We start from the raw sequence: 11791 nt of genomic DNA on the forward strand, positions 1-11791 counted from the left end.
GCCTTCAGTGCTCCACTGGGAGTGCTGCAAAATCCAGCCTTACAGACTGAACAGCTATCGGGTTCCTTGACTGTAAGGCCTACAAACTTGTATTGTTGGACTGCTGTAAGCAAATGCAATAAATTCCCTTTTAATACAATTCATTCTATTGGTTCTGTTTCTCTAGAGAACCCGGACTAATACATGGGGAAAGGGGCTAAGGAGCTCCCTTGCAGCACCCTGATCCCCCAGGCTGCTACTGCAGGGACACAAGGAGCCTGAGTGGCTTGGAGACCACAGCTGTGCTGGTGTTGAGGCTGCCAGCCAGACGAAGTACCGGCTGCTCCCCAAAGTTGGGTGTCTTTGCGCCTGCCACATGGGGAAACTGATGCAGAGGTGAGGCACCCCAGAGTGAGTGCTCACACAGCTGAGGCCTAGCGCTCCTATGACTCATTTATTGAAGGAGACTGATTGGGCGGCCCAGGGGAGGGGCCATCTAGATGATAGCCAGGACAGAGCTGGCGCCACACGGGGCAAGGTGGCCAGATAGGCTTCAGGAACCTTCCTCCAGCTTCTGACAAACCTTCTGCTCTGGCTTTGAGCAGGGCCTCTTCTGGGCCTAGTGACCCTGAGTTCTCTTCAAGGGGCCTCCTGGCAGGCAGGCAGGGCCAGCAGGTCCAGAGTCCAGGCCCAGAGAGGCTGTGTAGTCCAATTGATTCATGAGGTGCCTTCAGGCCAGGCCAGGAAGGGGGCTGGAGGCCTGGCTCCCAGCAGGGCCCACACTAGCCATGTTGCAGAGCCATGCGAGACAGGTGTTCAGTGCTGGGCAGGATGTCTGGAAAGGATGGCAGGGGATGCCATCAGCAACTCATTCAGGTGCTTTCATCCTGGCCACTGCTGCATACCAGGTAAAGGGTGGCATCTCCATGACCCACCCCTGCCCTGTGGCACCTGTGTTAGACACGCTCCAGCTCTGGGTCTGGCTCAGGCTCATCATCATCATCTTCGTCGTCATCCTCCTCTTCCTCGTCTACGCAGGCCTTGTCCAGGGGTGCCTCCCCATCACGGGCCAGCTCCTCCACGTGGGCCAGCATGTCTGCCATTAGGGCCTCCTCTAGCCTCTTGCGGACCTGCTGCACCAGCTCCTCCTGCTTCCTGAGGACACAAAGGCTGTCAGCGTCTGTCGGCTTGGGGGACAGGGACCAGGAGCCAGGCATGTGAACAGACAGCTGGCCACCTTGGTCCAAGGAACCTACACAGATTGGCTCATGGTACCCCAGAGGCCCTCCTCCACCACACACCACAGCCCGGGGCACTGCTTCCTTGAATGTCGGCCAGCACTGTGCCCCAGTGTGCTTGTAGCTCCTAGGCTGTGCACCCAGGCTCCTGCACTTGACCTGTGGGCATTTGTCCCCCTTTGCCTGTCATCACACCACCTCCCAGTGATGCTACCACAGCCGTACAAGCTTCGGTCACTGTCCTTTTGTGGGTCTAAGCAGTGTCCCTGGGTCCCACCATGCTGCCTTCAACAGTGTCTGGCCCATGTGTCTCCAGACTGCCGGAAACACACCCTCTCCAGTGTCACTTGCCCAACAGCTCCCACTGTCTGTGATGCACCTACAGCTGTACTCTAACCGAATATCAGCAGATCCACTGTTCCTTCTCACCCTTCAGGGCTCATCCCTTCTACGAAGTTCTAGGCAGCCTTTCCCACGGTGAGCTCTACTGGCTGGCTCTCTCCCACACTTCCATGGGTATGAGTCTCCTGGCTGATTCTCTCCCTCCCTTTCTCTTTCAGTTTTATGTCTTTCAGCCCAAGCTGACCCAAAGCCCAGACTAGGGCCCATGTCCAAGAGTATGGGTGACATTAGTTCTGCCTCTTCACTTTGCTCAACGGCCAGGGCCTCACCAGAGCAGAGGCAGGATGGCTACAACCCTCTGGACCCAGCACCTCTGTACTTCTGGATGGACCTGGAGCCCCTCTGCCCTGACAGAAGCACCTCAGGCACTTGCAGAGTCCAAGTCATTTTCCTCCCAGGCTACCACACCCCAGATCCCTCCTGAAGGCTGTCAATCCATCACCTCTCAGCACACTGCCAGCCATGGCTGTGCTCATTCATGGGAGCACAGGCCTGACCTGACCTGACCCTGCCATGGCTATTCTGCTTCCACACCATGAAGACCCATGCATGGCCCCAGCAGGCCCTGGGATACAGGGTCACCAGCTACCTGATGTCCTCGTCAGTCACCATGAAGGCCTTGCACAGGGGCTGTGTGGTGTTCAGCCATACACCTGGGTTCTTCTCCACGGCGGCCGACAGCTGCCCCGTGATAGGTAACGTGCTGGTATGGAGGGCGCTGGCGATGGCAGAGAGCAGCGTCTCATCTGTACAGCCAGGACCCACCCCTGCCAGGGCAAGGACAGCAGGGGTAGGTCACAGGCAGAGAGCAGCCTGGGGCTCTGGACCCACCCTAGCCCCTAGCAAGTCATTTCCCCAGGACAAAAGGCCAATTAAGGGTCCTCCCCACAGGCAAAGCCCCTCCCCCTCCCAAGGCAAGGGAAGGGCTCCCCTGGGGCTCACCCTGCAGGCCCTTGGGCAGGTCCATGGTTCTGACCAGCTCCTCAGCTATATCGAAGGCGCTCAGGCCGCTCAGCTTCTTCTCCCAGAACAGCTGGGGGGAGGGGGAGCAGGACTGCATCACCCACCCAGCTTGCCTGGGGGTGCGGACATGCTAAGCAAGTATTCCACCACTAGTACCCTTTCAAAAGGCAAAGCGAGGACTCCAGAGAGGGGGAGGAAAGCTCACCTGCCGCGGCTGGTCCACCGCCTTCTGCGGGTCACTCTTGACCTTGTTGCTGGGGTGGTTGGTGATCTTGGTCACTGGCTGCTTGAAGATGGACGCGGTCTGCCGCACGGGCAGCGCGGTGTTCAGGTCGGGCTTGCCCTGCCGGGACAAGACGCTGCAGCGGGCGGCCCCAGTAGGAGTCGGGGTCCACCCTGGGCCGGGTACGGCCGGGGCCAGCACAGAGGGTGGAAGCATGGGCTGGCAGAGACCGAGCTCTGAGGACCACCAGGACCCCGTGCGTGCCATGAGTCTGCAGCCTGGATGGTGGTGGGAGCACCTGGGCGGGTCCCGCCCCCTGACGTCACAGCCTCACCTTGACCTGGTTGGAGGAGTCGTAGCGTACTCGCTGGCGGCTCTTATTCATCTTGTTCATCAGCATCTTGCCCGTGCGGAAGTCGAACGTGCTGAGGTCCATGGAGCCGCCCAGGTAGCGCGCGAGCTGTGGCTTGCTGCGGAACTTCTTCCCGCTGGGGCTGCGGACAGAGGTGGGTCGGCAGGCGGGCGGGACCCAGGGGAGTCCCAGACACCCCTCATGCCTCCCCGGCAGCTTCAGGCCCACAAAGGCAGCAAGGTGGTGAAGGAGTCAGGTCCCTAGTGGTGGCTGAGGTCCTCGTGGGCTCAGCTGCCTGGCACCCTGTGCTTGCTCTCCAAGAACACTCACGTGGAGCAAGGCTGGCCTTGAACTCCCCATTCTAATGTGCCCCCACTGCCTGGTTACTCGGTGTGTAAACACACGACCCCTGCCCACTTACAGGGCTGCCTTGAAAGAACTCCCTAGGTCCTGCAGCTCCATTCCTGGGCATCTAACTATCTGGGCCCAGTGGAGACACTTCTACCCTGGAGCTTCTATCAGTTATAGCAGCAAGACTCCAGGAGCCAAAAACTGGGGCTGGCCTGAGTGGACAGGGATGGACAAAGTGTGTGCCTCTCACACACTGGAATACTACTTAATGAGAAACAGGAGCAGGACTCGGACACGGCACAGCAAGCAGGGACCTCGAGGACCTCCTCGAGGACTGGTTCAGGGAGAACCAGGCACAAAAGAGCACACAACCCTGGAACCCGACAGGAAATGTCCAGAACAGGTGACTCCAGGGACGGAAGTGGGCTTGGGGAAGGGGATCAGGAAAGATATGGAAGTGACTGGATGGGAGAGGATTTTGAGGGAAGGGAATGGAAATGTTTTTGGATCAATGGTAACAGTTGCATAGCCTTGTGAATACACAACAACCAGGTGCAAGCCAGCGTGGTAGCCCTTGACATCTTTATTCCCAGACTTGGGAGGATGAAGTGGAGAATGACTATAAACATGGCCAGGATTAGAGTGAATTCCAGGAGGCCAGCCTGAGCTAGGCTGACACCTTGGCTCCAAAAAACAAAAACAGACTCAAGATGGGTGTGTGCAATTACCTCAATCAAGTCCTGAGAAATAGTGATAATAAACTTGATAAGTAAAGGTGTGGTGGCGGCACACCTTTAATCCCTGTACTAGGGAGGTAGAGGCAGGAATAGGAGGATGTCCTGTGGGTTCAAGGCCAGCCTGAGATAGAGTAAATTCCAGGTCAGTCTGGGCTGGGGCATGGTGAGTGTTTAGTAAATTATGCCAGGGCCTGGGCTCCATCCAACACAGGAAACAACAGGTGCCTGGTCCTCAGTCTCTGGTGTTGTCTTGCTCTCCTGGGTAAATGAGATGCGGCTGAGTGCCTGGGTGACTTGAGTGGTTTTAAGAGGCCGGAGCTTGGGTCAGAGTAGCCCACAGGCCCAAAGATGCAGGAGGAAACCCCCACCCCATGCTGCCCCAGGCTCCAAAAACAGCCATAAGGACTCCAGCAGCTGCTAACCTCTTCTCTCCACTGCTAACATAGCTAACAGGGACTCTGAAGGTAGCTGCTTGGGGGTTCAGGGAGGGGGCATGGGGCAGAGAAGTAAAAAAAGACCAGGAAATACCATTTCCTTTTTCAGACAATGTCTCTTGTGTCCCAGGCTGGCCCTGAACTCGCTATGTAGCCAAGGATGACCATGAACTCCTGATCTTTCTGCCTTCACCTTCCCAGTGTTGGCATAACAGGTATGCACCACCAGTCTGGGTTTATGAGGTGTTGGGGATTGAACCCAAGGACCTGAGCTAGGCAGGCACTCTACCTTCAGAGCCACAACCCCATCCCCGGGTTTCATTCTGAGTGGTAAAACTTTAAAGGAAGCCTGGCAGGCCCACTGATCTGGCAACATGCAGTGGGTGAATGGTTATTGCATTTGATTCATTTCAACAAAGCTATATTTAAAAAAAAAAATCACTGGCATGGTGATACAGGCCTCTCATCCATCTCATGCTGAGGCTGGAGGATGGCCAACTTTAGCTACAAGGCAAGACCTTGTTTCAAAACAAAATAAATACTGGACTGGAGAGATGGCTTAGCAGTTGAGGTGCTTGCCTGCAAAGCCTAATGAACCCAGTTTGATTCCCCAGTGCCCATGTAAAGCCAGATGCACAAAGTGGTACATGCATTTGGAGTTCTTTTGCAGTGAGTAGAGGCCCTGGGGTGCCCATTCTCTCTGTATCTCTGTTTGCAAATAAATAAATCCGTATAAACATAGATGTATGTCCTCAACATTTTATTGAGTAAAAAGTTAATGTTTAGCTAAGCCACATAACAGTGGTGGTGGCAAAGCCTGAGCTTGTATGTATCCAGGCAGAATACAGCCCCCAGGGGCAGCGAAGTAATGTCTGAGATAGGACAGGCTCCAGGGACTGGTCCAGGAACACTTCCTGACACGGAACTGCCCCAACCTCCCCCCCCACCCCGAGGTAGGGTCTCTCTCTAGTCCAGGCTGACCTAGAATTCACTATGTAGTCTCAGGGTGGCCTCAAACTCACACGATCCTCCTACCTTTGCCTCTCTAGTGCTGGGATTAAAGGCGTGCAGCACCACACCCTGCTGCCCCAACCTATTAAGAACTTTCCCTGCTGAAAGGCTGTGTGTTTCTGAGAAGGACCCAAAGCTGGGGCTCTGAGGACAAGACCACCCTGGCCTACTCCCTCACACCAGGTACGCAGCTTGGTGCCTTAGGGCAGCCTGAAGTAGAGGGCGCAAGGGACCTGGCCTCAGGCCTCCTCACAACAGGGAGAAGGAACCCCAAGACAGTGGGCTTCAAAGAAACTCAGCAATTCAGGGGAGGTAACAGGTAACTCTAGGAGACAGGCCAACACCTCTCCTACATAACCTCCCAAATAACAGCAGTCCAGCCTCTCTCTGCAGCCCCTGTACTTTCTCCAGGGCACCCACCGCTCCATCTGGTGGGGTACAGTCTCCTCTCTAGGCTGCACCCCTGCTTCCCACTGGCACCAGGTAGGAGGCAGACACCTCTTCTGCAGCGTAAGGATGAAAGCAGGCTCCAAATCAAATGTACCCATAGCACACAGCTCAGTCTTGACATTCGCCTGGCATGCGGTTGGATTGGCTGCACCCCAAAACAAAATACAAACACCTTTCTGGAGGGAGGTAGCAGGTGCAAGCTGCCTGTGCAGTAAACGGGGTCATGTCACTGTTCGGAATATGGGGGTCAAGCCAAGAGCAGGACCTCTTTCAAATGTTGGGGGATAGGACACCCCTCTAAAACCACCGTCTGTGTGGCAAAGGCTACAGTGTGGGACGCACGACCCCTGGAGTAGCTGCCTTGACACACACCGCACAAGTGGTGGTCGTCTTTTAAAGGCAACAGCTACAAACTGAGCCAGGCCTGATACACAGGACTGAATTGCTCGGGGGACCCGACCTCCCTGCAACCCCGACGCAAGAATACGCTCCTCAGCCTCCAAGAATAGCCCAGCCCCCACCCCGGCCTCCCAGCTGCGTCGGGCTGCAGCCAGACGCCCCTGGCGCAGTGCACGTGGGAGCCGAGGCTGCAGGACAATGAGCCCCGAGCAGGTAGCGGAGAGCCACGATGCCGAGGCGGGATGGCGCACGCGCGCTGAGCCTTCGAAGGCGGCGCCTGCGCACTGGGCAGCATGCCCGGCGTGGAGCGTGCGCAGTGGCCCGCCACGCGCCGGGTGGGTGAGCATGCACGTAGACGCACGCTCTCACGCACGCCGTACGGCACAGGCCCGTGGCCCTGCAGCAGGGGCGTCCAGGCCGCCGCGGAGGCCGCTGGGAGGCGCCCGTTGAGGCCCTGCGCGGCCGGCGCGCTCATTCACCTATAGTAAAAGACATCCCTGTGGCCGGCCGACAGCCCCGACCTTCTGGGCACTTCTTCCCTCTCCCAGCCCTGCGGGAGCGCCGGGCACTCCCACCTCTTCCGCTCCATCGCGACCCGGGTTCCTCCGCCCGCCTCCGGGCTCGTCGTCACCGCTGTCGCCTCCGCGACCCCCGGGCTCGATGCCGCCGCCGTCTCAAGCTACCTTCGCCAGCGCCGTCGCCGCCACTTGACGCGGCTGTTCCGACCCGTGGGCCGCCGCCCTCCGCCCCAGCCGGGCGCGCGCCGGCTTTGCCTCCCTCTCGGCCCCCTCCCCGGGCTCCCAGCCCCCGCTCGGGGGGCCGCTCCGCCCACCCGTCCGCGGGCCCGTCTGCGCACGCGCGGCGAGAAGCACCGCCCCGTGGGTAGCTGAACCTGCGCACGCGCACCTGGGGCTGCGCTCCGCGGATCAGTTCTACGGGAGTTCGGAGTGGACCGGGCCTCAATCCGCCCGCTCCTCCAGGAACCGGCCAATCGGAGAGGAGGGGCGGGCTCTAAAGCCACAGCCTCCCGCAGAGGCAAATGAGAGCGCCGACAGGGCGGAGCCTGGTCACCGATAGGCCACTCAGAGGGCGGAGTCGTCCGCGGAGGCCAGTCAGAGAAAGAAGGGGGCGGGACTACTGTGGGCTCACCCAGCGGAGCTGGCTGGCCAGGAGGGGGCGGGTTCTGTGCAGCGCTGGCGTCTGGTGTTCGGTTGTTCGGGTTCTCTGGGAGAGTCCTGTCTGGCGCTCAGGTCACTGTGTACCCAAGGATAGCTTCAAACTTGCAGCTGGCACTACACGTGCGTCCAAATGCAGCACACCGAGACGCACTCCTCACTGTTTTCTGCAGAAATGCTGGGGCTCGCTAGAGCGCTTGCCTAGCAACCCTGGGTTTGAACCCCAGCACAAGAACCAGGTGCGGTACACGCTTGTCATTTCAGGACCAGGTGTGGACAGGAGTCTCGGCCTCTGGAGTACCAGCTGTGTGTGCACGCAGAGTTCTGTGCATGTGGAGGGCAGAGGACCTTAGCTGTGGTCAGGAGAGAAGCTCTGCCCCCTGAGACTGGGTTTCATTGAACTAGGTTTGACTTTTATTTATTTTGGTATTTCAAGGTAGGATCTCACTGTAGCCCAGGCTGATCAGGAGTTTACTCTGTAGTCCCAGGCTGGCTTCAGACTCACAGCCATCCTCCTACCTAGGCCTTCCAAGTGCTGGGATTAAAGGTGTGTGACACCATACCTGGCCAAGTATGACTCTTCCCCATCCAGGAAGGAATTCCAGGCTGGCCTGAAATTCACCATGTAGTCTCATGGTGGCCTCAAACTCATGGCGCTCTCCTTACCTGGGCCTTCCAAGTGCTGGGATTAAAGGCATGTGCCACTACACCTGGCTGGTTTAACATTTTAAAATATTTTTAGTTATTTGAGAGAATATGAGCACATTAGGGCTTCCTGTCACTGCAAATAACCTTCAGATGCATATACCACTTTGAGCATCTGGCTTTACTTGGGTACTGGGGAGTTGAATTTGGCCTATCAGGCTTTGCAAGCCAGCACCTTAACCACCAAACCATCTCTTAGCCTTGGCTTGACATTTTTAAATAGGTTCAGACCTTCAGCCTACCTGCTTGCACAGTAAACACTACTTTTGGAGTTGTCTTCCCAGTCTCTCCACCCAACACTTTTTGATTTTTTTATTTTTTCAAGGTAGTGTCTCACTCTAGCCCAGGCTGACCTGGAATTCACTATATCTCAGGGTGGCCTCAAACTCATGGCAATCCTCCCACCTCTGCCTCCCTATGCTGGAATTAAAGGCATGCACCACCATGCCCAGTTTTTATTTTTTGGTTTATTTTTATTTATTTATTTGAGAGCGACAGACAAAGGCAGAGAGAGAGAGAGAAAGAGAGAGAGACAGAGAGAGAGAGAGAGAGGGAGGGAGGGAGGGAGAGAGGGAGGAAGGGAGAGAGGGAGAGAGAGAGAGAGAATGGGCACACCAGGGCTTCCAGCCACTGCAGACGAATTCCAGATGTATGTGCCCCCTTGTGCATCTGGCTAACGTGGGTCCTGGGGAATCAAGCCTCGAACCGGGGTCCTTAGGCTTCACAGGCAGACTCAACCGCTAAGCCATCTCTCCAGCCCTTATTTATTTTTTAAGAGAAAGGTATTAAAAAGAGAATGGGTGCATCAGGCCATCTAGCCACTGCAAACAAACTTCAGATGCACACACCCACCTTCTGAATCTGGATTTATATGAGCATTGGGGAATCAAACCAGGGTCCTTTTGGCTTTGCAGCCAAACACTTTCAACACTGAGCCATCTCTCTAGCACCCCTCCCCACATCTTTTTTAAAAAAATATTAGAAAGAGGAAGATACAGAAAATGGGCATGCTACTGCCTTCAGCTGCTGCAAATGAACTCCAGACACATGCGCTACCTCGTGCATCTGGCTTATGTGGGTACTGGGGAATCAAACCTGAGGACTTAGGCTTCTCAGGCAAGCACTTTAAAGGCTAAGCCACCTCTCCAGCCCTCCTCCCCAACACATTTTTTTTTTTTTGGTTTTTCGAGGTAGGGTCTCACCCTGGTCCAGGCTGACCTGGAATTAACTATGTAGTCTCAGGGTGGCCTCGAACTCACGGTGATCCTCCTACCTCTGCCTCCCGAGTGCTGGGATTAAAGACGTGCGCCACCACGCCCGGCTCCCAACACATTTTAAAATCTTTTTTTTGTTTGGTTTTTGAGGTAGAGCCTCACTGTAGCCCAGGCTGACCTGGAATTCACTATGTAGTTGCAGGGTAGCCTCAAACTTGGGGCAGTCCTCTTACCTCTGACTCTTGAGTGCTGGGATTAAAGGCATCACCACCACACTCGGCTTTAAAACTTTTTTTCTTTTAATGAGAGAGAATATGAATTGGCACACCAGGGCCTCCAGCCACTGCAATGGAACTCCAGATGCCCGTACCACCTTGTGAGTATGTGTCATCTTGTGTGCTTGCATCACCTTGTGTCTCTGGTTTATGTGGGACCTGGTGAATCAAATATGGATCTTTAGGCTTCTCTGGCAAGCAACTTAAGTGCTAAGCCATCTCTCCAGCCCTAAAAACTGTGTGTGGGTGTGGTTGTGCAGGGGTGCACTCTGACCTTTATTCACTGAGGCAGGGTCTCTCATTCAAAGCTGGAGTTCACTGATTCAGCCAGTCTGGCTAGCCAGTTTATTCTAATGAATCCCACCACTGCTCCTTAGCACTTGGGTTGTAGACACCAATGTTTCCATCCAGAATTCCATGGAGAGTGGGGATCCGAATTCAAGTCCTACCACCTGTGTGGCAAGTACTTTACCCATTGAGCCAGCTCCTCAGCCAGCCTGAATTTTTGCAAAATTTCTGGGAATAACATCCAGGTCCTTATGCATGCCTGCAAAGTGCTCTACTCCAGAGCTTCACCTCAATCACCCACTACTTTTCATCCCTCAACATCTGGATCTGGAGTCTGGGCTGAGTGTGGTGCACACTTGTCAGTCATGAGGAGGTGGAGACAGTTGTTCAAGGCTAGCCTGGATTAAGAGACTGAGGTAGAGTTGTTGTGAGTTCCAGGCCAACCTGGGTTAGGGTGAAACACTATCTCAAAAAACAAAGGTAAAATTTCTCCTTTTGTTTGCAACAGGATAATACTATAATATAATCCAGGCTGGCTTCAATCTCCCTGTGATCACACCTAAGTGCTGAGTGTGAGAGTTGACAAGCCTGATTTGTATTAGGGGCAGGAGTAGGGGGATGAAGTCCAGGACTTGCTCATTCTAGCCGAATACTTACCACTGAGCATGGTGCCCAGCCCTGCTTCCTTTTTACTTGGAAACAGGGTCTCACTGTGTAGTGCAGGCTGGCCCTGATCTCATGATCCTCCTGGTCCAGCCTCTTGAGTATTCAGGATGACAGGCTGCACCACTATAGTGTTTTGTTTTTTCTTCTCTCTCTCTCTCTTTTATTTCAAATTTTTATTAACAACTTCCATGATTATAAAAAAATATCCCATGGTAATACCCTCCCTCCCCCCATTTTACCCTTTGAAACTCCATTCTCCATTATATCCCCCTCCCCCCCCCCTTTTTTTGAGGTAGGGCCTCATTATAGCTCAGGCTGACCTGGAACTCACTCTGTAGTCTCTGGATCTCCAACTCACAGTGACCCTCCTGTCTCAGCCTCCTGAGTGCTGGGATTAGAGGATTAAAGGCACCTGGCCTTTTTTTCATTTTGGTCCTTAGAGACAAGGTCTCATGTAGCCCAGACTGGCCTGAAACTTGATATGTAGCTGAGGCAGGCCTTAAACTCATGGTTCTGATGCCTCCACCTCTGGAATCCTGGGATCACAGGCATGTGCCATGTACCACCAAGCCTAGGGGGGACGATGAGGTCTGCGTTCTAGTGGCTAGGGAGATGACTCGATGGGTCAAGTGCCTTCCAAGACTGAGTTTAGATCTGCAGTCATATCAAACGCAGGGCCTGGCGTATACCTGCAGTACTAGTGCTGGGTGCTGGGAAGGTGGAGAGCATCCCTGGGCTGGCTGGCCAGCTGGTCCAGCCAAGTGAGTGAGCTCCAGGTTCAGTGAGACACTGTCTCAAAAAGAAAAAAAAAAAAAAAGGTGCAGAGTGACTGAGAGAGACTCCTGACAGTGACCTCTAGTTCCCAAACACCTGTGAACACACACATGCAAAAACCAAACAAGCAGCTGGGTGTGATGGTGCACGCCTTT

At 55.0% G+C, this 11791-nt stretch overlaps 1 protein-coding gene across 3 annotated transcripts; it reads right to left on the reverse strand.

Annotated features, from left to right (window-relative positions):
* Positions 1–420: 420 nt before the first annotated feature.
* Positions 421–7258, reverse strand: Mbd3 (methyl-CpG binding domain protein 3). 3 transcript variants are annotated; one of them, XM_045135065.1, is made up of 7 exons: positions 7115–7258; positions 3140–3299; positions 2788–2925; positions 2562–2652; positions 2209–2386; positions 931–1134; positions 421–814 (listed from the first exon to the last, which is right to left on the reverse strand). In XM_045135065.1, exons 1-6 carry the CDS (start codon positions 7126–7128, stop codon positions 936–938), a joined length of 780 nt encoding a protein of 259 aa, XP_044991000.1. In that variant the 5' UTR covers positions 7129–7258; the 3' UTR covers positions 421–814; positions 931–935. The 3 variants fall into 3 exon arrangements, with proteins under 3 accessions (XP_044991000.1, XP_004654946.1, XP_044990998.1); XM_004654889.3 differs by having other exon boundaries at positions 7019–7238; XM_045135063.1 differs by lacking the exon at positions 7115–7258 and adding an exon at positions 6111–6133.
* Positions 7259–11791: the final 4533 nt, after the last annotated feature.

Source organism: Jaculus jaculus, chromosome 15 (assembly GCF_020740685.1).
Source record: "Jaculus jaculus isolate mJacJac1 chromosome 15, mJacJac1.mat.Y.cur, whole genome shotgun sequence".
Taxonomy (NCBI): domain Eukaryota; kingdom Metazoa; phylum Chordata; class Mammalia; order Rodentia; family Dipodidae; genus Jaculus; species Jaculus jaculus.